Source organism: Oryzias latipes, chromosome 9 (genome assembly GCF_002234675.1).
Source record: "Oryzias latipes chromosome 9, ASM223467v1".
NCBI classification, from domain to species: Eukaryota; Metazoa; Chordata; class Actinopteri; order Beloniformes; family Adrianichthyidae; genus Oryzias; species Oryzias latipes.
The window spans coordinates 13,744,749-13,769,590 of record NC_019867.2 but is presented as its reverse complement, the minus strand read 5'-3'; the positions used below and the strand labels follow the sequence as shown (position 1 = coordinate 13,769,590).

Sequence of the window (24,842 nt, the reverse complement as noted above, 5' to 3'; positions counted from 1 at the left end):
ATCCTCTCACACACAGCTCTTTGTCTGGGCATGCTGTGTGTGTTAGGAAGATGAATGTGTGCGTTTTAATGGATTGGATGCTGGGTCAACTGCTGCATCACTCCTGCAGACGTATGTGCGTGTGTTCACACAAACATATAGATGTGCAGTTATTGGTCCAATGCCCTTGCGTGGTGGACTATGCACAGGCTAAAGTGCAGCTGCTCTTTCACTCAAACGCGCACAAATCAGTTGATTGCAGTTGGGGAGAACGTTTTTCTGGTTATCTGTCCAGTTCCCTGGACGTGCCAAATATGGCTCTTAATCCATTTTACTATCTGTGGGGAGAGATAAGACAGAGCTTTTTCCAGGAGCCCTGGCAAGGTTGTGTGTTGTTGTTGTTGTTGTATGTGTGCCGGCGTGCGGTCGTGTGTTTTAATGGATGAATCCAAAAGCTTGACAGTAGATACACACTTATCTTGTCTTGACAGGCTCTCTGCTTGCTGGTCCTCCTGGCTGTGTGTTGTAGTTGCTCGGTGGTCTCCCAGGAGTGTTGGGAATTATTTTGTGTTAGTCAAGTGCATTCACAGGGAAATTAATGCAGCCACGGTCCCCACGCCAAGCTTCTGTGGGTGCAATACGTGAACATGTGTGTGTGCAAAATGGCAGGTCTTTTGATGTCAGCTTTTTATCCCTGTCTGAGATGACGGTTGGTGACCTGAGGGACTGGTTGAGCTCATAAAAACAGAAGCGTGGATGTCAGCTTGTGTGTGATGCATCATGTTTACCCACAGAAAGCAATCCTTGACTGATTTATTAATATGTATGAACATGAAATAATCACTTCTGATACCGCCTGACCAAACTGTCAAGGTGGACTTTTTTTGGTTGTGTCAGTGTGGCTTAAATAAGCAGGTTTTTTTTTTTGTGGGTTGTTTTGGTGTTGGGTTGTAAGCCCTCAGCGTGCGCCCTTTAAGCGTATGAACTGGGAATGCTTTAAGGGGCGTTTCCCTCCAGAAAATGGGGGATGGGACATGTGAATGTGTACGTGTTAGCTGGGGAGGGGTGAGTGATTTAGCACCGCGGAAACACCAGCTGTCCATCTGCATGTGACCCCCATACGCTCTGTACACACTTAAAACGCACACCGACACACACACACACATTCATGCCTCTTAGCATCTCCCCTCTGATCTGTTTTTTCGGTATTTGTCAAATCCTGAAATTGTTGAGTCAAAAGACGCTCTGCTCTCATGCTGCACACTTTCACATTGACTTGTTACGGTTTCCTGGTAATCTGACTTAACCCTGTTCTCAAGCATGTTCTTCAAAGTAAGACGTTATAGTTGAGGACATATTTGCCCGTTTATCCTCAGAAATTCTGAGAAGATCACATAAACCTGTGTTTGGAAAGGACTAATCAGAAATACAAACACACTTTTAGACACACTCCACCTAATCACCAGTGTTGCTCTTGCTGCTGCTTTTCTACAATAATGAATCACTCTGCAAGGTCACTCCCAGCATGCACATGCACTGGCTCACACACACCGCCACACAATGGTGTGCTAAAGGGCAGCAGATGAAGAGATGAACTTTGACCCGGTGGACATTGAAAAGCTGAGGTGATAGCAGAGCCTTGCAAGTGTGTGTCTGTGCTTGAGTGTGTCCATGTGTGAGTTTGCTGTATTGTTTGTTTGTGCGAGCGGGTCAGGGTCGAGACAACTTGAGTCTGGCCTTTGCTTTCTCTTCCCGGGGCTGGATTTGACGTCTGTGTGGATGCAAGAGCTTGCTGTGACCATTTGGTTGGAAGTGTAGCTAATTTCTCATTCGGACACACGCATACCGTCTTCTCAGTCTGTCCCGAAAGGTCGCGCTCTATTCTTTCTCCATTGTGTGTTATCCCAGTGGGTTCCTGTTCTTCATCAGGCAGATGCAGACAGGCTATAATACCCAGTCCGGCTTAAGCTACATTTTAATAAAGCCCTGGGGCAGTTACTTGCATTTAAAGAGATGCCAACAGCCGAGACAGAAACCAGCTTGAGCTGCACACAGACCTGTTGTGTTTTCAGTCTTTTTCATTTCCACTCAAGTGAAAAAAACAATTATTGATCCCAACAGAGATAATAAATTATTGCGCAAACAAGCAATGATGATTTATTTCATAGTAACCCATATTTAAATGACCTCTTTGTGGGTGAATAGATCAGTAGGACTCCAGGCTGCTCTTTGCTTTTTGTTGTTTCAAATACTTTGATTTTTTTCATCGCGGGCTGTCTACTTGATGTTCTCTGCGGTCGTGGATGATGTTGACTCATCCAGAGGCATGCAGTGTTGCTTTGTTATCTCCGTTAAACGTCTGTGGTTAGTCAGGGAGTACTTGAGGAGAGCTTGGTGGTGTGGTGTTGGAGAGGAGATCCAGCAGGATTACAGAGCTAGTGCAGACATGGCAGGAAAGAGGTTGAGGAGTCAAAAAAGGGAAGCACCGAGTATTGACTTTCACTATGTCTCATTAAGTGCGTTTGTCAGTGAAATCTGATGGCCTCATCAGCTGTCTGGAGCATGCCTGTGTGTGTATATGTGTGCACATTTTGTGTTTCAAAAAGAAAAATACATCTAAGTGAGATAACAGCCAAAAGTCCAAGTCCTAATCAGAATATTTAGTTACATAAACCATCTTTATATCCCATTGCTCTTTTGAACCGATTGACAACTTTTACAATTTGTGCAGGTTGGATTTTCCATCTTTTTAATAGGCAGGAATGTTTTTAGGCAACAGCAGATTTCAGTTGTCTTTAAAGGTTTTCAGAGGGATTGAAATGTGGGCTGACTGCTTACCAGTTTCTAAAATTTTCCATTTTTTATACTATTTTCCCCCTGCTGGTAAGCTTTAGGTGGTTAATCTTCTGATTTCTCCATGATCTTTAACTCCATTTATCTCACAATTAGTAAAACATTTGTAGTCAGCAGACTTTCCATTACTGGTTTGACATCATTGATTGCCTTTTACCAAAAAAGTCCCAAAGCATGTCAAACAACCACTAATCATCTGAACTTTTTTTCTTATAAATCTTTTCATATATCTATTTTCTATTTTAGTACCAATCAATGTCGTTTTCCTTTGCATTAAACTGAACTTGGTTAAGTGTGCAGTAGGGGTGTAACGATTAATCGACTTAATCGATGAATTGATTTATTTTCCTATGATCCAAACAGGTTGATCTGTCTGAGGCAAGTTGTCAAACAAATCAACCTATACCATTCAAAAATAAAAATAGCCGATGTAATTAAAATAAGAAAAATTGATCATCGTCAATACTGGAAAATACCATTTGGATTGGGACATGGTGGGTTAATTTTACTATGATGTAAAAATGATGATCAAGCCATGCAGTATGGTAGAATGTTCTAATAATGTTCAGTTTGTATTATTTTCATGTGGGAAACAACGGTGGGTTTACATTTCTTTTTTGTTGTTTTTGTTTTGTTTTGAAAAATGACTTTATCAATTGTTTTTAAAAGCTATGAAATCTTTGTTTTAGGTTTAATTTGATCAAGGATTAAAAATATACCAGGTACAAAATGTTGTATTTGTCTGATCTGGAACACCATTACACAGTTTTAAATGATAAATGTTATAACTGGCCACACAAAACAACAAAGAGATATTATTAATAATTTTGTTTAAATGCTGCTTTTTTTTGTTGCTAACTTCTATCTTTAATAGAACATTTTTCACATAGTAAGTCACTTATGTCTGGTTAAATTTGCTCTACCTTACATCATTCACTTTTCAAATATGGGTTTTAACAGAACAGTCACACTTTTTTACATTGTTTTTAAGTCGGTAAATATTAACTACAGTTAATATTTTTGAGCCTGTTTTAGGCTTTGTTCCAATACTTCTGGTTGTCACTGCAGACGTGTTAGGTTTGTAACCTGACTGCCAACTCTGAACCTGTCCGATTTATTAACAACTGCCTCTGTAAGTGAGGTAGTGGGAAAACAAACTCCCTTCTAACACAAATTCTTTATGTGTGAAATTTTGTGCTTTGAACATGCTTCTAGTCTACATTTCCTCATGTATTTATAATGGCTCTCTTTCTTTTTCTGCATCTTCTCTTTATCTATTTGCTCAATGGAAGATAAGGTTCACGGTACTCTCACAGTGCTGAGCCACACCTAGTGCTTTTCTCTGTAGAGATCGATGTGTATTTGAACCAATGTTCCTCATCTTTGTAGTTTTCTATCCCTCTGACATCTGATTCATAATGGATTGTTGCAGAACACTTGTTTGGTTTGTTTTTCCAGCTTTTTAAACATTTTTGGAAACTGACACGTTAGTCTGATGCACTCTGTCATTGGACAGTCTGATGTTGTACGGACGCCTGCCGTGTGTTTTAACTTTATCTACTAATTGATTTTTGTTATAACCTCCCAGACTCTCAAGGAGACACTTCCCCAAGGAGTATCTGTAGTGTCTACTTATCTGGATATGCTTTTGTCAGAGAGTGCTGCCTGAATAGGAGTGTCAAGCATTGAATTACTGACTTTATCTTTTTATTGGGCTGCTAACTTGTGTTGCTCATTCTTTTGGTGACAATTTTGTGTTCTTTTTAGGAAGAATTTTAATGCTAAATATTAATCTGAACAAAATTGTCTTACTTGTCTTTAAAATTAACTTGTTGAAAGTTTGGAACAACTTTTGATGTTTGGAAAAATGTTGATAAACACAATAGAGTTTTATGGTTTCAGTTCCTGAGAATTTGGCGATATTAATTCGTTCAATGAGTTTATTTACTTATGTAGTTCTTTGCTTTGAAAATACTTCCAATATCATTTTAATAAATCATGAACCAACAATTTACTTTTAAAGATCCTTTTCAGGGCAAAATAAGCTGTTTTTCTGTAAGGAGGAAACTTAGAGCAATCTTAACTCAGTTTGACCACTGGTTTCAACACTAGTGATGAAAAACTGTTTTTTTTAACAACTAAAAATTGCCCTTTTTGGAATTTGTTTTTGAAATTTGGTTGATCTTTGAAGTTTAGTCATTTAAAAATCTGCATCTTAGTAGTTCCGTCCTGCTCAAATCGCAATCTATTAAGGTTTTAAATAATGTTTTGGATTATATGGTTTGTATAATCTTCCAAAAATATATAAGCAGTATCTGATTAGGGTTACACTTTAAAAATACGATGGGTTATTTGCTTTTTAAGAGAAAGACACACTCAAATTTTTAGCCAAATTTAAATGTAAGATAAAGTTTTTCAGTTTTTTTCTATTTAAACTATAAACCCTGAAAGTAGATTTATGTTTTAAGATAGTTGTGGTCACATTTGTTGAGGATTTTATCAATGTCTTCATTAGCAGAGCATTATTATGGTTTCTTCCCCCTTATTGATAGTTTTATCTTTTGTCCTATGGTCAGGCACGGCTATGTCTTTCTAAACTTTCAACTGCCAGTTGAAAAGCATTTTTGAACCCAAAATAATCAACGTAAATTTGTCCAAAGCCTCAAAGACATTATTAAAAACAGGATTGCCTCTCTTTAAGCAGTCTGTTTGTTTCTAAAGTATGGATGCCAGCATGATGACTTAAATGTTTCTGTCTGTTTTTATGTCTCCGTCTGTCCCTTGAGGGCATCTCGGACTAAACAAACAGTCATGTTGGAGCAGGGAAGAATCCACTAGAGTTTGGTGTTTATGTCTTCAGTTTACCACACACAGCCTGGTGTTCACACGCACACAAGCACGACCTGCGCTCTCGCATCTCTTACCTGCCCTGCGTTTTTGACCCCATGTATTTTTTTTTTGACCTCGCACTTTATCTGCTCCCTCTGTTCAGCATAAAGCTTGTTCGCTCTCAAACTCAGAGGAATGCTGTAAGCTCTCACAGGGAGGGGTGCTAACTTAAATGAGGGAGCAGCTCCATTCAGTCATGTGGCCTGAAAAAGTGCTCAGACGCAGACGGAGGCAGATCGTTTGCTTAAATCCACAGATTCTCGGGGAGTTTTGTAAGCTGTGTTCTAAATGCGCTGATCTCCTTTCTGCAGCTCTCTTTGTGACGGCTCGAGAAAGTGTAGGATGCTGTGCTTTGGTCTGTGTGTCTGTGAACACACGAGCGGAGTGCAGCCTCACACAAAAGCATTATTGTTGGTAAAAGGGGGCCTGAAGGGAGGCAGGCAGACTGATTGGTTAAGACTATTGTGTCTCACTTTGCCCATTCTCTTTGTCACTGAGGATGTCATTACAGTGGCTCTCTAACTTCTTTGCTCTTCACATCCATCACGAGCCAGAGATCATCCAAGGACTTGAGATAATCGCAGAAACTTGGTGACAAGGAAGTGAAACTGTTACTTTACACTTTATAACTAGCACTCTATCCATTCTTTAACTCACTGAGACATTTCTATTAACAACTCGATTTTTAGACACTACTTTGTCAAAAAGTTGGGTCCTCCAGTCATGCTAAGAAAAGTTGTTTATTCTTAATCATTGATGCATTACAGAATGCAATTTAAAGTCAGTTTTTTGCAAAATTTAAAATCCAAAGTGTTTCCTGATTCTTATTGTTACTTTACTGCGTTCATGGCATCTGTTCCAATTCTGATTTGTCAAAGGTGCCAAGAGAATGCGAATACGCAAGAGTTTTGCACGATTGTAATGGATCCATCCATAGAGATCATTGTTGGTTTACATGGACTTAGGCTGATGAACATTAACATTAAACCAACCAAGACTTCTGAAACTCAAAGATGTGGTTATGGAGTTTAGAGACTTGGTGCAACACTTGTCTGAGTCTTATCATCTCCATCTGTGCTGTACTAGACAGACAGACAGATGGATAGAGGCCATTATTTGTGAGGAACTAAGTGAGTGGGTCTCTGCTGTTACACACCACAGAGAGGAAGCGTTTAATCTTAGCACAGCTTCTGTCTTGAATTACCCATCTCTCATTACAGGAAGTTATCCCTTAGAGCAGCTCATTGGCTGTTAATTGTTTCCTGTTGTACAGAAGTGATACGATTGGCTCATGTGGTGCACAGATTACATAAACATCGTGTTTGTTTTTATCCCATGTGTTCTGAATCCGTCGGCAGTTTTCTTACACAGAAAAAACTATTTTGACTCATTGCGTGCGGGATCTATGGGACGTTAATACATGTGATGAGCATGTGTGCGGCCTGACATGTGGCGATGCTGTCAGCCGAATCCATTAAAGGAACAATTGATACATAATTGTTGTAACAATCTCTGTGAAACAGCTCTGATGTGGCTCTGAGCAGTGTTAGCCCGTGCGCGCAATTAAACGTGGATTGTAGGGATTAGATGTATAGTCTGTGTAATATGTAAATGTGTTTGCCATTACTGAGCAAGTGAAAACCTCCAGTTCCATAATGACATGCTTTGGTTCAGCCAATCACAAGCCATTGTAGAAATTGAGTCATCGGCTTTTGAGCGTGTCTAAAGAGAGGAGTATTTCAAGTGTTTTGCTGCTATCTTTAGAAGCACTACAATCTGAAAGATTGCTGCTTTCGATAACTGAGGCAGTACTTTGTTTGAGACTTGCATCTGGGCTTCAAATTTGGCAATCCAAAGAGTGGCTGCACTTCCATGGCAGACAGAACGGGTGCATGGCAGCATTAAGTGTGTTCCACCAAATTATAAAAATAGTCTGAACATACTTTTTGCAGAAAAGTTTCTGTTTGTTGATTTTTTTTTAGACTTTCTCTGAACCTGATTCAGCAAATCTAAGAAAGTTTTGTGAGTTTTGAGATGCACATGTGTTTAGGGTTTGATTCCAATAATTCACAAAGTGTCCCACCTTACCCCCCTTCTCTTTCTACCCATTTCTCCTCCCTTTTTTCTCCCCCATGCTGCGGGTCTCCTCAGGCGCATGAATGGAAGTCTTTATTCCCGGGAGAGCTGGTGGGAAGCAGGAGAAACAGGGATGAGGGGGTGAATGGGCGGAATGGGGGTCTGTGAGAGTGGCCACAAGATCAACACAGTGCCATAGCGCCCTGTTATTTTTCCTCCCCCTGATCCCCCTTTTCCCTCCTTTTTCTCGGTGCCCCCCCACCCTCCTCGCCGTTGTAAGTGCTGTGGACACAAAGCCGTGTTAGTATTCATGGTGTTTGTTTGCAGAGGAGCTGTGTGTGTGTCTGTGTGTGTGTGTGCGTGTAGGTTTGTGTGTGTGTGGAGCTGTCAAAAACACAGATCACAGGGATGGGGAGCTTTGAATGGAGCTGGAGAGAAGCTGGCTTTTTTGGGAGGGAGTGGAGGGGCTGTAATGAGGGTGGTAGTTCCCACAGAAGGAGAATGGTCAGTTCCAGAAAAAAAAAGAAAAGGATGAAGAGCAGAGTGGGAAGGTGGGGGGTTTACACAAGGCCAAAGGGGCAGTGTTGGGGGGGGGGGGGGGGGGGGGCAGACTTCCAAAACGACAAGAGTGTCCGATGAGGCGAGACTGAGGGGAAAAGACAGGATCAGATCAATCGTAAGGGTTCGGTAGGGGAACGAGCGGTAAACGAGTCCAGGCACCTCTCTTCTTGTTTTTCTGTTGTTCCTCTTCTTCCCTCTCTCTCTGCAGCTTTCATTCTTTTAGTAACACCCCACCACAGCACCCACCCCCCACCCAGCCCTTTCTCCCTCCTCTCTTTGTGTGTCTGTCTGGACAGCTGCCCAGTTCCATACACAGGGAAAAATGAAACACTCTAACCACCGGGCGTGCAGCCAAATAAAAGGCTGCGAAAAACTATTTGAAGGGCAGCATGTTTGTGTGCGTCTGGGCATGGAGGTTGTGTACATGCTTGCTCTGATGTATGCGTGTGGTGCATGGTGAGATCTGGGTGTGCCTGTTTAGGGTGCTCTTTCTCAGTTTAAGGGTTTAGCCAGGCCGCTCTTTCTACATCCACGTGAGGTGGAACTCAGAAAGAGGTGAGCAGCATTTCAGCGTCTAGACCTGACATGCGCTCACACACGCAGAGGTATTAGCCAGGGCATCTATGCTGACTCATTTGCAAAGTGGCTTTCAGTCAGGTTATTGCAGCACTTTGTCACATATTATCCCTGACAGTCCCCCCCCCCCCCCCCCCCCCCCCCCCCCCACGTACACCCTCCAAGCATCTGATAGTTTCATCATAACTGAAAAAGAATGTGCAGCTTCATAAAAGGCTCGGGTTCAGGTAGCTAAATCCATGTGACTAAACATGGGAGACAACTTGGAAAAGGCTGTGTGCTAACACAAGATCAACGCCAAGGGTTTGAGGGCTAAACACTGAGCCTTTTCCCTTTTTGGGGGGCTGGTTGGGGCTTGTAGAAGGAAGGATTGTGTGGGAAAGGTCCAAGTCTCACAGGTCTGTGTCTGTGCACTGCGCAAGAGGTCAGAGTCCACACTTGTGCTGATTTCCTGACCGTCCGCCCCCTACTGCAGCCCAGCAGTAACACACTGATCCGACGGCCTGTTCACAGAAAACACAGCGAGCACCTGAACAACAGAGATGGATCCGACAGTTATTTATAACGGCGAGAAAGATAAATGGCTGTGGAAGTGTTTACATGAAAACCTGTCAAAGTGTTGAAAAGGTAGACACTGTCTGGGGAAAGGGAAGGGCAACGTTCTTTTACACTGTTAACTGAAAAAACAGATGTGAGGACCACCGTCTTTCTAGCCCAGGGGTCGGGAACCTTTTTGGCCAAGAGAGCCATAAATGCCACATATTTTGAAATGTAATTTCGAAAGAGCCATACAATAATGTAGCGTCCCTTCCCCACACTGAGGCACGAAGACTTAACCTCTTTTAAAGTTCTTTATTCCGATTACTGCAGACCGCAACAAACGCCGTTCAATTAATTCAGCAACTCCTGAATCTCTCCCGCCGACACGAGAGCGCTTCTCCCAACTTTATATTCCCCTGCTCCCGCTGCAGCCCCTCCCATTTCCCTTATTCGGCCCATAGCTGAACCCCATTGGTCCAAACTACCTAACAACAGGCTGAGCGACAGAACTGAGAGCCAATCAGATCTCTGCTTGATGCGTTCAATGAACTCCGGAACTTTTAACGCGGCCCAACAGCCAAGTTAAACTCAGTCCGCGACAATTTGTTTAAAACTAAATATACAAATGAATGTGTGCATTTGATTTAATCTCAACATTTTTAAAGTACAATAAGTCTGTGGATTCTTTTTAATAACATTGTTATTCTGTTGCTAATAAATGATGAGTATTTCTCGTGGTAGTTTTGCTGATGGTCTAGTCTGGTTGATACGTGGTGAGTTTCTGCTTCGTTCAGGCGTTCAGACTTTAAACGTGATCGTAGGTCTGAATGTTCTGTAGATGTGAGGCAGACGCTCACATGCAGACCTGGAGTCAAACACACACTCACACGCTGCAGTGAGTGACGGGAAGCGGGTTTTACGTTTTTACAATCCCTGCGCAATTCACCTGCTGCCTGTCCCCACAACCCCCCCCACCCCCTCTGCTTTCTCCCTCACACATCCCATCCCCGCATCTGCGCGCTCTTTCTCAGAGACGGGAGCGCGTAGTTTTAGGCACGTCAATTCACAGGTTTCCAGCTGGTACAAACTCTGTGAAATAATAGATAATAGTAACTGATAGCGCTGGCGCAGATTTCTCTCTCTAAGCACCGCTACTACTGCGCGCCTCTGACATCGCATCGCGCCCGAGAAGGACTGGTCTAATGAAAAAAAAAAACTATAATTAAAGATTTGTCTGCGAGCCACATGTGACCATCAAAAGAGCCATATATGGCTCGCGAGCCATAGGTTCCCGACCCCTGTTCTAGCCTGTATTTACATAGTTTTTAGGAATATTAGACTGTTCTAAATTTTCCTGGAAATGCCTTGCCATGAGGCATAGAGGAAGGGTGACAGAGGAGAAGGAGCTTGTAGGGAGGAAACTAAGAACAAAAAGCTGAAACGGTGCCAGTATTACCCAGCCTCAACCGGAAAAGGAATGGTGAGGGGTGATAACTATTTTTTCTTCCTCTCTTTTATACCCTTTTTTTCTACGAGGACAGGTTTCTATTTCTTGTGTCCTCATTATCTGTTTGTGAGTGCTTTGTGGTGTGCGATAAGGGAGTCTTTTATATGTGTGTTTGCATGTCTGTGTGGCTCACTTGAAGCCTCCCTGTCAGCCTGTCGTCTGTGCCCTCCTTGAACTTGGAACAGCAGGTATTCTTGGACAGGTTAAATGAGAAAGCAAGTGTGGATCAGGTGTCTGTCATTCTATCCTTCTGCGGACTCACTTCTGTGGTGTCACTCACATGCACCTCATCCCTCAGAGCACACCAATGTGTCGTGTTTGAGAGACAAACTAAAGGGACCTTTTTGCATTTAGGAAAATTGATTCATTAATTATTGATGGTGCTCATTCCCGGGGCTTGTTGATAGTGTGACCCTAAAAAAACTTTGTGTAAAAATGAGCAGTGAACAAGTCAATAGCTACATATGCTAATATTTAAATAGGGTTGATGTCTATTTTACTTGATACTCTGGAGTTTTGTCTGCGTCCACAGTGGGCATGCGGGAAGTTTTAGAGGCTGACCTGTGGTTAGGATACATCTCCTTGCTGCAGAGCAGTTTTCTTGCATTCCATTGAGTCTGATATTAACTGACAAAACCGCAAAAGCCTTCCGTCGCTCTGTTTCTCATCTTCAGGCCAAACATGGATTACGCTCCAGGATTATCACGTTTTAAGATATAGATTAAAATTTGTCTTTAAATCATTAAAACTCTTCTGGAAAAAGAGGATTTTTTATTATTGGAAAATACATTTTGTGAGTAGGGCAATTTAAAGTTAAGGTAATAAAAACTTTATACAGCAAATAAAAATTCTAAATTAAAGACGAGAAAATGGCAGGTTTAGGCTACTGTGCATAAAAGTGTGTGTGTGTGTGTGTGTGTGTTCAGGGATCCCTAACTCCTCCCCCCAGCTCTCACAGCATGCTCTGTCCTTGCCACAGGAATTTAATTGCTCTGTAAACAAGCCTTTTGTTTTGGTGCACACTGTTTACTCATGCACAAAAGATGTATTAAAATCCTCAGTTCTGCTGTGAAAAGAGATGGATGTTGTATCAGAGCCCAACAATTCACAGATTTAATACGTGCTGACAAAATGAAAATGTATGCTAAGCTGACTGTTGAGCTCCACTTGTATTATCTCCATGAAGACAATCTGATGCTATAAAGACTGGAAACACTATCATTATCTTGTCATTTGTCTGTCCCTGCAGCTGTATAAAGCTGTTATGTGATTGCACCTTGTGTGTGGTAACCGCTCTGATTCACTTCTCTGTCGTCCCCAGACGTACGAGCGACAGTTCAGAATCCCTGAGCAGAGAGACGGAGGCCTTCTGCAACTGCTGGGAGATGCCAGTCTGCTCAAACAACCGCCTCGCAGCTCCCTTCTTCCTGCACACACAGAGCAAACACAGCACACACTCCCCCAGAAATTTCACCAAAACCAGATAAGTCCCGAATGGATCACATCGACTGCACCTCCTGCATCCCCAGCCCATGCTCCAGACTCTGAGCAGACCAGAGATTTAGCAGGTGCCAGTAGAGCTTCTTTGCTTGATCCGACGCAGACTCTCTTACAAACAGCAAGACAAAGCCCTTCACCTCAGAGATCCCTCACTCCAGACCTACAGCTGCCTGTGGTTACCGATGCCAGCATCCTCAATCTCACCTCCCTGAGCAGGTACAGTCGCTAGACTTTTGGTTGCCAAAGAAGTGATTTATTTGAGATTCAAAACAGTTGTCCTTTTTCTGTTCCGCTTAATGTTATTTCTTTGTGCATCTCTCCAGGGGGAAGGGTTTGCAAGAGGTCAGTGAGCAGCTGTTTGGAAACATCAAGAGGAAGTACGGCAGGAGGGACTCACAAAAGATGCTTGGCAATCCCCACAGTGCAGATCCACACTGGGGAAGACAGCAAGAAAGAGGATCGGAGAGCCCAAATACTTTGGATGAAAGGCAGAAGTACAGAGAAGAGGAAACACCTGAGCAGTTCCAGGAAGAAAGGGACGAAAGGAGAAAAGTAGAAAGAGAGAAAGCTGTTTCTGGAAGAAGAGGAGATGAAGGAGAAAGTGGCACAACTGTGCTGGTGGAAGAAGGAAAAGGAAGAAAGCGAAGGAGAAGGCCCTCTTTTGATGGGTCATTTTCTGTGGAGGAACAATCACAGCAATGGCCTTTTGATACAGCTGAGAAGCCCCAGAGTGGGCCCCCAGAACCCAAAGCAACACACAAGGCAGAGTCTGCCAAAACAGATTTTTGTACAGCAAGTCAAACTGATCGCAGCAGAGAGAGGACCGAAAAGGCAGAGAGAACAGATAAAATCGATAAGAGAGAAAAGGGGGAGAAGATAGACAAAGCAGAGAGAGCAGATATGGTTTCATGTGGGCCTGACAAGGACTCAGATCTAAGTACAAACAGGGTCAAGAAGTTCCCTGTGGGTCGTCCCAAAAGTGGCAAAGATTTTCTCAAACTCAGAGAACCTACCTACAATCAAATCAAGCCAAGTTTAGGAACAAGCCCCAGACTCTCAAGCTTAAACCTTAGCCCCAGCTCCAGAGCTAGTATCAGTCCTATTTCAAGCCCCAAACCCCGGAGTTACATCAGCCCAAGCCCAAGCCCTGGACCCAATTCTGACATGAGTCCAAGTCACATCCATATCACCAGTTCTCCTTCCAATTCCAGGCCAAACAAGACCAATGATAGATGGTCTTACCTGAAAGCTAAAAGCCATGTTACTCTCACATCACCCCAAAGAGAAAACCTTGGTAGCTCCTCAGTATCAGCAGATCCCCCCTCTGCTTTCCCCATTACCCCCTCTAGTCCACTCTATTGCAACACAGACAGCCTGACTGTCCATGCTCCCATTAAGAGAAAACGAGGTCGCCCGAAGAAGCAGCCACTCTTAACAGTTGAGACCATTCATGAGGGCACCTCTACTTCACCCCCAAGACCCCTTTCACAGGAAATGACTGCAGGGCTGACTTGCAGGAGAAAGACCAATACACTCCACACATTAGCTAAAATGACCAGTTGTGCTAGTTCCAACAGCCTGAAACTAAAGCGTGCAAAGGGCAACACTAGGTCAATAAAAAATACAAAATTTGGGAAAATGCAGAGCATTCTGAATGAGATCCTTTCTGGTTCCACTCAAAATGGCCCCCTAGCTCTTAAGTCATCATCTGCTCCTGTTAGTTCGGCCATGAGTGCCATGGCCTCCACCATTGAGGCTCGGTTAGGGAAACAGATAAATGTCAGCAAGAGGGGAACCATCTACATCGGTAAAAAAAGAGGGCGAAAACCTAGAGCAGAAACTCAATCCTTCATCCCTTCCAAAACCTCTAGAGACAAGCCACCAATGTCTGTCTCAGCATCCAGCATCTATGACAACCCTGCAGTGCCTTTTGCCACCTCATCTCCCAGTTCTAATGCTCCAACCTTAAGAACCAACAACTCTGAGGCCACCATGCCTAGTTTGCAGCCCATCTCAGCGCTGCCATCCAAAACCCTGGGCAGGGGCTTTCTCTCAGGAGGTTGGAAACTTTCTCCTCCCCGCCTTCTGGCTAATTCACCCTCCCACCTTTCAGAGGGGGCGTCGGTGAAAGAGGTGACTCTGTCTCCCATCAGTGAATCCCACAGTGAAGAGACTATCCCTAGTGACAGTGGAATTGGGACGGATAACAACAGCACTTCAGATCAAACCGAGAAGGGTCATGCCTCTCGCCGCAGGTGCAGTACTCCTCAGTAGCTCTCTGTTTGAGAGGTTGTTCACAAAAGTGGAAGTGTTAAACAGGGTCTTGCTTTGTGTCCATGCAGGTACTCCTTCGATCTGTGTGGGTTCGAATCTGCGGAAGCTGCAGCTCTTGATGCATCCAACAGGGGCAGCAGAACACGATGTGATCGGCAAGTTACCGCTATCGACAACTTTCTGTCACAGCAGGAGAAGAAGCAAAAGCATCACAGAAGGAAGAGGAAGTGCCTTCAGAGTCGGGATCATCTTCACTTTTTCTCTGAATTGGAGGAGGTAAGTAACAATATGATGAATGTGTTTAGTCTTTTATCCAGCATTGATCTATTGATGCTAGCATTAAAAGTCAATTTTATCTCCCTTTAGGTTGTGGTAAAGCTCCAACAGCTACGAGTGTCTCACAAACGATACACCTGCTACCCCCAGCATCCATATCCTTCCATTTTCCGCCTGAACTTCCACCATTACTACCCTGTTAGCTACGACTCCTACCCCTGTGACTCCAGCTCATACCACCGCAGGAGTGCAGATCTGAAGGCTAAGAGGAGACGTGGCCGGCCAGCCAAAGCCAGCGAGCCAATCACATCAAAATTGCCTTTTGTTCAAGGATATGGTTATCCGCTGGGAGGGGGAAATTACTATGCAGCACCGTATGCGATGCCTTATGCACCTCCTCTGAGTCTAGGCTATTTTCCCCACACTCCCCCGTTTTACTTGCCCCACCACTCATTCGGACCTGCCCCTCCATCTCCCTTCATGAGGCCCGCTGTCCCACCACCTAAGGCTTTCCATGCTGGTGGACTCTCAAAACTGCAGAGTGGGACCAAAATTCGCGGCTCGAGTGGTTCGCTCCAGGGCCCCACTGTAAGAGGGGAGGGTCTGGGACCCCTGAGTACAGTTGGTCTCACTGGGGTCCGTCTCCATAAAAGGAAGCACAAACATAAGCATAAGCACAAGGATGAACCCCTCCTGTCACCACAAGACCGACAGGAGTTGGGTGGACTTTTCAGTGGAGCAAAGACCAATGCTTGCCTTGGGTTGCTGAATGAGAGGAGGGACTTGAGCAGCCAAGGCTCTTCGAAGCATCAGGAGAAGCAAAGAAGCAACAACAGGGGTTCAAACCTGGCATCCAGCGTGGGGATTTTTGATCCAGACCAGCATTCTTTCGCTGACAGACAGTTTCTGTCCCATCAGACAACGCCATCAGTCAAGAGCTTCATGAACAGCTACAGCAGCCATTCGCAGCAGACAGAGACTATTTCTGACCTGTTCTTGGGGTCACGAGAGAACGAGTGTGGTGGAAGGAGTAGGAGAATGAAGCTCACAGGGTTTGGTGATGAGAGCTTGATGTCATTCCAAACAACCACACAGGAGCCAGGGCAGACAAACAAGTGTTCCAGTCCACCCCTCACTGGTAAGAAGCAATTAAGCGTATCTTTTTAAGCACCTATGCTGGGAGATACAGTCCTCCTCCATAATAGCAACCATTTTCATTTTTATTTTAACAGGGACTACAAGGAAATGTCTCCTTTATGTAATAATTAATGCAAATCACTCTTCTCACCAAGGAGGGAAAGCTGTGTTAACATTCAGCACTTGCTTAGTGATGTAACAGTGCATTTAGTTATGGCCTGCAGAATGAAGGAAACAGGTTTGGTTGCACACTGGTTTTAGGTCAACATGGCATGCAAAGGTTGCAGGAAATTCATTGAAGCCAAGCAAAGTTTTTTAAAACTTCTAGATTTGGAAAAATACATATTAATTCATTTTGTTTTTCTTATTTATTATAAAAGCAATGCAGAAAACCCACAGCAGACAAAGAGGAGGGCTAAGTTTAAAACCTCCCCATCAGAGAAATTTGTAATTTGGTCCATTGTGTATTCTGTCTTCTTTGAACACATCTGGTTGGGGATAAAGAGAACGTAATGCATGGATGGAAACAAGTATAATTCACCAATCTCTCATTTCTTCCCTCCCTCCCTTCCTTCCTTCTCTCCTGCCAATGCCTTTGCCAGATATATATTATTCACACAGTGTGATTTATTTTCTACAGACACGCCGTAAAAGGCCCTTGCCTGTGTTAAAAGAGCTGGCTGCCAGCCAGGGGTTTAATGACTGGGGCCTAGTCCAGTGGTGGGGAGAAGAAGCCAGCAGCTCCGTTAGAATAAACCCCCCCACCCCAGGGGATCCAGAACGGATGACTCATATACACAACTCACCTACCCCCACCCGACTCTTTTGCATCCATATTATTGTTATAGTACCTTTTCCTACCATGCACATCCTATGCTTTACATTTCTGCTGCAGCTGCAGTTCTCCCACTTGTTTTTTCCTTTAACTCTGACACTTCTCACATCCATACGAAGGATCGAAGGATGCCCCTCTCTTTCTGCTTTCTCCCCCTCGTCTCCTAACCCCCTTTTGCTCACCGATTACCTTCTCTACTCCCCCCCCCCCCCCCCCCCCACACTCCTTGACTTACTGCTTCACTTCACAGCTTTAGTCCAATTAAAACACAGCCGTTTTTGCTGTGCACACTTGCACACGCAGGGTAGATAGTTATGCATTTCAAGTCCACATACACGTAAAAATTCTGATTATTTCAACATATTAGGAGACAATTGTCAACAATTATTTCCATTAGGGCTCCTGTTTCTTTGCAAAACATGCATTTTCATAGAAGCACAATCACCAAAAAAAGATATTCACATGGAATCTTTAAAAAAAAATCTCTTTATTATAAATAACATATTTTTGGCACCACCTCAAGAACCATAAGAATTGGACAGCAGAAGGGCCTCCTCCCAAGCACAACTTTTATATTATTCTGAGAAGGAAACAAAGACACAAGAGGAAGACGAGAAAAACATGCACACATGTAACAGGCGGGAGACAAGAGGGGCAGAAATCTCCTGAAGGATAACAATCTAGATCAAAAACATCTGGAATGAAACAGAGGGAGCAAAGGGAGAGAAAAAAGAGGTCCAGTACAGACAGGTCACATGACTCACTCTAAACGTGTAATTCCAGAAAAATGCTTCCTCAAATTCTGCAATTAAAGAATGAATTCCTCCTGGTTTTATTGGTGACCCCACCTTTACACAAGTGTGTATTTCAGCACAGATATGACTTCCTATTTAACAAAGGAACAAGTCCTTAGTGCTGAATGGCCCCTAAAACTGCTGAAGGTCATCAGTTTTATGTTCCGTGTATGAGGCTCATAAATTTCTGCTACTTTATGGTGTGCGCATGTGTGAGTATGAGTGTGCTCACTTTCATGCAGCTCGTAAAGTACTGCTACTTAGTGCTTTCTGCATTAACTAATTTCACTGCCTGTTCTTAAATCTTGAGCCACAATAGTGTCATGTATTCTGAGTTTTACCGTTTGCATCACAGGCAAGGAGACGTGTCTATGATAAAGCTTAATAAATCTGCAATTGCACTGTATTCTTAAGAAAAAAACGAGAATTTTCTTTTATTTGGTATCACCTGAAGAAAAAGACCAAGTTAGAACAGAATTAACAATAAATAAACTTTTATGATTTACAGCTTATTAGCTGCATTACCTTAGTTGTGAGATGATCCATAAATACTAGGTTTTTCTTGCTTACATGACAGATTTCTTATAAGAACTACGGAACTAAAGAAGAATCTTTCCAAATGTTCATGAAAATAAAACTTTTACAATTAAAACAGAGTTGCAACCCTAAGAGTGAATGAGCTAATCAGAGTTTTTAAAACCACAACAATGTTTCTATTTGTGCAAACTAGCTCTGAACGGGCCATGGTTAACTGCTCTAAAGATTACAGCAGAGTTTGTGGAAATTATTGTCTGTTGCAGCTCAGACAGAGCGCATAATAATGTCAGTGTTTCAGGATGGTATCCAGAAAATACACAATTTACCTGGTTTTTGGCACAAAGCTTCAAGATTTACCTTTTTCTTCTCTTCTAAGCAAATGCAGACGGATTACATCATAGATTGAGCCTGGGCTTCATTTTATGGGCTGTGCATTCAATGCAGTGGGAAAACAACGTTTTGAATATGTAAAGGTCCGAAAGGGGATGACTGGCATTTATAAATGGCATCCTAGATGGTCAAAACACAAAAACATATTCGTTAAAGAGGAGTTATCTGAAAATTAGGGACATCCCACCCCAATAACAAGATATTGCTATGATTACAATAGAAAAAAAGGGAATTTTGACTGAACTTCATCAGGATATCTGCTGTTTTTCAATTATCAATCACTAATAACTGCAGTTAATACCATACAAATCCCTGACCTTCAGTTAAGGCACAAAGGTGTGGTCATCTCTGGTACAAATGACTGTGTCTGAATCAATGGCAGTGAGTTTCAATCAAATACAAACATCAAAACGTGCTTGTTTTCCAGTGTCACAGCACTCCTGAAAACATAAGAAAGAAGATGGTTATGAAGTAAAAGCCCAAGAAAAAAAGATCAATCCCGCTGCATGTCTACCGCTTGGGGACCAGTGGTTGATTGTGCTTTTCCTCCATTTTGGCAGTAACTCCCTCTGAACACTGGGAACAGTGCCCAGACAGGGAGGTGGTGGAGGATGAGAGGAGGTGTGTGTGTGTGTGTGGGGGGGGGTAAGAAAATCGGGGGGGGGGGGGGGGGGGGCAGTTACAGAGACAGATCAGGAAGTGGTTTCTGAAAAAATATAAAGGTGCAGTGTGACCATAGTCATTGAGATTTGGAGAAGCTTTTTTCCGCCCAGGAAGAGTCCGGATGAAAAGAGAATGTGAGAGCAGGAAAGGATAGAGGAGTGTGTAAAGGGCAAACTGCCCAGTTCATCACTGTGAAGGAAACAATAAGGCTCCAGTTTCTTCTGCTCAGCCATTCTGAAATGCTGAATTCAATATTTCTACGGACTTTATGTGTGAGTCTGCTATTTTCTATTAGTGATTGTGTTACTCTGTGGAATAAACTGTTGATGTGTGTGTGTGTTTGGCTTTTTGGCAGCCTGTGCTCCAGATGCGCTGGGTTGTTGTTGTGTGGTAACATATTAAATAGTTGGAGACATTTTTGTGGGTTTCCTGCTTTCAGAATAGGATCTACTTCTTTCTCCTCTTCTCTCGAGGAGACAATTACAGGATAGGATCTGCTCTCATGGCTCAGCTGGGCTTTGAAAAGCTTATATGAATATCTCAAAATTAGCAGGAAGCTCTTGAAGCAAAAAATGGGGAAAAAAAGAATCTCTCCATGAGCTGAATTGCGTGACGTCTTTCCTTCTTTTTTCTGCTTACATCAAAACTGCTCTCTCTTTAAAGGCTTTGCTTTGGAATTTGTTTACTGTGTGAAATCCATCTTCACTGATTCGTTTCTCCTCTTGCAGGTGTTTCCAGTAAGAGGAGGTATAAACGGCGCGAGGTGGAACAGATTCAGAAGGATGTAAAGAAGATGCATTCTTTGAACTTCAATCACGTGCAGAAGATCCTCCGTGCAAAGCGCCTGCAGCGACAAGCCAAAACAGGAAATAATGTCATCAAAAGGCGACCTGGACGGCCCCGAAAACAACCCTTAGAGGAACCAGAGCCAGCTAGCATTAGGAAGGAAGACTGGGCTGATGGTGGGGGTCTGGACATTGTGGCAAGTAGCAGAGGTGATGGGAGGACTCTGGGGATGCCTGTCCTGGAGAGGTGTGATAGCCTGCCAAGCAGGCAGAGCCTCAGGCCTAGCTTGACTCCCAAACCTCTGGAGTTCTCTAATCACGACTCGATCTCAGCAGCGATTGAGACTGTGGTGCATCAGGCACGCTCTGTTCCTCCACTGGCTAAAGCGGGGAAACGCCGGACTGGGGAGAACAGAAAGGACGAGTTGTGGTCTCCGAACAGTCAGTAGAGATGCAGGACTCCAAAACTGGAATGAAGAGCAGTTCAGAGTCGATTAAAACCTATCAGATGCAGTGCCCTTCATTTTGGGACTCTTCGGTGCACTTTGATGCGTTTCGCTGCTCAGATCTGTTGGATGTTGGGTGGTGAAGCAGGAGGAGGGAATCTTCTTCAACCAGACGTGGGCCTTTCAAAGATTCTTTGGACCTTCATTTACAATGGCACTATATGGTACTATTTGATACTGAATCTGATGCTATAAAAAGTGTGTGGTACTTCTGATAGTGTAGGATTTTATGTGATTCTTTATGTATCTGATACAGTGTTGTGTATGGTACTTTATAATACTGTATCTGAATGTGGCTTTAGCCATATATTTACCAGCAAGGGGGGAGGGGAATGGTTAATATAAAACTGTGCAGCTCTGCTTATTTTTGCCTTTCTGAAGATGCTTGTCAAACACACATGGGATAATCCATCATAATTAAGCCACCTTAACCCTACCTGTGTCCGCACCCATAACTGCTTCCTTAGTCTTCTTGCCCTCTTTGAGAAGTAACTGAAACCTCCTGGCAGCTCTACCCTGCTTGAAAATTTGTCAACCCCTCAGCTCAAGTTTTCTCCCGTCCTGGCCTCTAGTTGATATTCTACATCTCCATTCTTCCTCCATTTACCCCTTTTGTCATGTGGTCCCCCTTCCCTAATCACTTTTTTCCCTGGTCTCAGGCCCAAAAGGCAATATGGTGGATAAGACCGTCCCGGACTGTACATAAAAAGTAAAAAAATCCACTGTTGCCTGATGAGAAACCAGCTCATAGATGTCTACTGGCAGACAGTATTTCAAATAGAAATGTTGTACCATAGACAATGAAAGTGTGTATTGTTTTATAACCAAAAACATACATGGCTGTGACTCAAGACAAGTTTGTTTTAAGTGAGAAAAACTACATATAATCATTTAAACACTCATCTCTGTGTTTATATCCACAGGCATTGCATACAGGAGGGATGTCAGGAGTGTTTTCAATAACCTTTGGAGTTAGTTTAATGCACTAAAAAAAATACAGTCATTTGCATCAATCAAATGCAGCACTTAGGTAGTTTTCTGACCTTCTTCTTTGTAGAATTTGCGTTTTTTTTTTCTTGTTGCATTTTCCATTCAGAGAGCGTGCTTTTATTTTTATTATCAATTCATTTATGCAGGCTGTGCAGCCAAAAGTGTAAAACTAAATCCTGAGTCTGAATCATAATTGGACCGTTCAGCAAAAGTCGGCTCACTTTCAGTGTTTTTTCAAGCTTCCCATCCTTCTCCTTTAATATTTTCAAACCGTACTTGTAGAAGTGTTTTTGGAAAGTCAAAGCAGTGTTCAGAGTTGGAAACCAAAGTTTTAGCATTCACCAGAGGGATGTAAGGAAACAACCATTGGTGAATACGATCCCCACCATGTCAGCAGTGTAAACCATTCATGTCCACTGTAGAATGTAGCCGTACCGGGTTTTCGTGTAAAAGTCTTTGTTGATGTTTATCCAGTTTATGCGATTTTGAGTTGAGATTTGAGTGAAAAGCTTTCACAGAGTATAGGCAAAAGTAGGAATTCATATCATCTGCATATCAGTTTTGGCTAATTTTGAAATGTTTAGCTTGTTTACCTGCAGCAAAAGAAAAAAAAGATTTTGGTGTCAAAAGAAAAAAAAACCTGAACGCAAAGCCGCTTTTCGTTAACACTGCCATACTTATTCAAAAGTCCAGTGTTGTACATCCCTAAAGTGAAAAAGTAGTGTTTTTTGGCAGCTTTCTCCTTCAGGAAATATTGTTTTTGTTGGGTGGGGTGGAGTTCCCAGTTGCAGCAGTTCAGCTTGTGCCTTATGTTTCTTTCTCTCATCAATTAGATTTGACCTGAGATTGAGAAAGTGGCAAAGAGTGCCCCCTAAAAAATGCCCTGATACTCATGATTGTGTATATGACGCATGTGTCTTAGTCATCAGAACCCTGGCGCTGCCTGTGTCCCATCACAGCCTCCATTCTCAGCATCCTGTCACCGAGCGCTCAGCCTGTCTCCCGGCTTCCTCCCAGTTCTCTGACCCATATTCCTATGACAGCTAGATGGGTTGGACTTACGGTATTAAACTCACATCCTGCCCCGACCTAGATACTGCTGAGCAGCAGTGAGAATAGAAAGCCCACCATGTTAGACATGCTTCCACCCAGAGGTATTTATTGTACTCACTGTCCTAGGTTTATAAATGAACAACACATTATTGGTTAAATACCTGGCACAAAGTAGGAACAGATGCAGTTGTCATGGAAACCACATCCTCCTGTATTGTTTGCTATGCATTGGGCTGTACTTGGCAACGACCTCAAAATGAATTTTTGTTCTGGGTCCATTCGGTGACAAATAAGTGGTCTTATTTAATAAACTAAATTAACTAATGTAAGAAAAACGAGGAATCGTTCAAGGAATAATGAGTTGTGCAGAAAGTGACTATCATTTTAACAAAATTATAGTAACTGTGTCTCTATGCAGTACAGCCTTAAACAGATGACCTACAGTATTGATGTTGTAAATAGTATAAAGTACATCCTGTGTGGGTACCGACTGGGCTCTGTTGTGCTCAAAAATCCGTCGCCAGTTTCCTTCAAGACTGACCCAAAATGGACAGAAATGATGAGCCAGTTGACTGACGAGACTTTGACGCTCGTCGTCAGTTCCAAAGAATGTTAAAATACGGTTCCTGGAGCCCCCTTGCAGTGTGCTTGACCAAAAATAAAATCTCCCAGCTGACTGTTAGAATCTTTGCCTGCAGCTAGTATGGTGCAGTGCTAGCTGAGAAGGGTGAGCATGTTGGGGTAGTTCTCCAAGGATTTAGCCAAAAATACCCTCAACCTAACATTAGTGTATGTAACCTTGCTGTGTTAGATGACTTTCAGTAGGTTTGCAGTCTGTTGTGGCAAAGATGAGATGTGGGCCATCTCTGTACTGTGGTAAGGCAGCTGTCTTTGACGTTAAAGGCCCCAGGTAATGTCTGTCCTTTCTATCTCTCCCACCAGCCAATGCTCCGGTGCCTTCTAACACTGACAAGTATTGTCCTCATCCAGAGCTTTCACTTTACATAGAAACTGCAGAGGGGGGTGTAGTTGGGAGGGAGTTATGGTCTCTATCCTTGTAGTATATTTATCAGCCATCCTGGACCTGTGGGTACCACTAAACACCAATGTAAGCATCCCGTACCTTTGTTTTTGTTCTGGCACTAAGGGCAGTGCAGCAGTGTTTGATCTTACATTTGTGTCAGTGGTGTTTTTACCGTACAATTAACCACCCAGACAACAAGAGACCCCATCCTTCTGTTCACCCCCCACCTCGAATCCCTATGTAGCATGAGTGTCCTACACATGGGGTGAGGGGTCACATGACGCAGAGACTCTTCAACGTACACGTGCTCATCCTCACAGTGAATGCCACCATCCTAAGCTATAATGTGCAGATAAAACATTGGAAAAAAAACCTAAATGTACTTCTGTAGAGCACAAAGTGAGCTCCTCTGACAGCGTGGACATATTTTAGTTTGTATACATAGTGTATTTGAACTTTTTTCTAGAGTGGGTTTCCTTTATTTGCATGCCCGATTTGATTGTATGCATAAATATTTTAGATGAGCCGAAAGTTGAATATCAACTGAATTTGAAGCAAGACTTGTACATTATTTGATATGTTTCTTTTTGTATTGAATTTTTTAATTCATAAAGCATTTTTGTACATTGTATGAATATTAAAAACAGCAAATATTTGCCATATAGAGTAAATACTAGATGCGCATGCATATGCATATATCCTTCACAGTATGTATGTGTATACTTACACATATATTTTGTATTTGCATTTGCCAGCATACAGGTATATGTCTTAAGCACATATATACATGTAATATATATGTATATCCATGTTTTCTGGCATGCTTTTGGTCATGTTTATCTTTCATGATCTTGTAGGTTTTTTTTATTACTCTTTCCTTAAAAATGAAGGCTCATTCTTTTGCTATCCTTCCATTGGCTGGCAGCTTTGAGCACTTGTTAAGAAGAATTACAATTGAAGTTGTTCATGTTATCCATTGTGTGAAATAATAAATGACTTTATTGACAGCTAACAGTGATTCATGCTTGTTATTTTCCGATGGAAACTGGAGTGATCATCTCAAACAAACTATTGGAATCTGCGAGGAGGCAAAATGA

At 42.8% G+C, this 24,842-nt stretch overlaps 1 protein-coding gene across 1 annotated transcript in view; it reads left to right on the top strand.

The window, feature by feature from the left end:
- Nucleotides 1-24,757, top strand: part of setbp1 (SET binding protein 1) — a 34,592-nt gene extending 9,835 nt beyond the window's left edge. Inside the window, exons 3-7 of the mRNA XM_023958513.1 lie at nt 12,303-12,697; nt 12,805-14,736; nt 14,824-15,031; nt 15,122-16,169; nt 20,116-24,757. Coding sequence (XP_023814281.1) covers nt 12,303-12,697; nt 12,805-14,736; nt 14,824-15,031; nt 15,122-16,169; nt 20,116-20,621 — 4,089 coding nt within the window. The 3' untranslated portion in view covers nt 20,622-24,757. The remainder of the gene's footprint in view (nt 1-12,302; nt 12,698-12,804; nt 14,737-14,823; nt 15,032-15,121; nt 16,170-20,115) is intronic.
- Nucleotides 24,758-24,842: the final 85 nt, after the last annotated feature.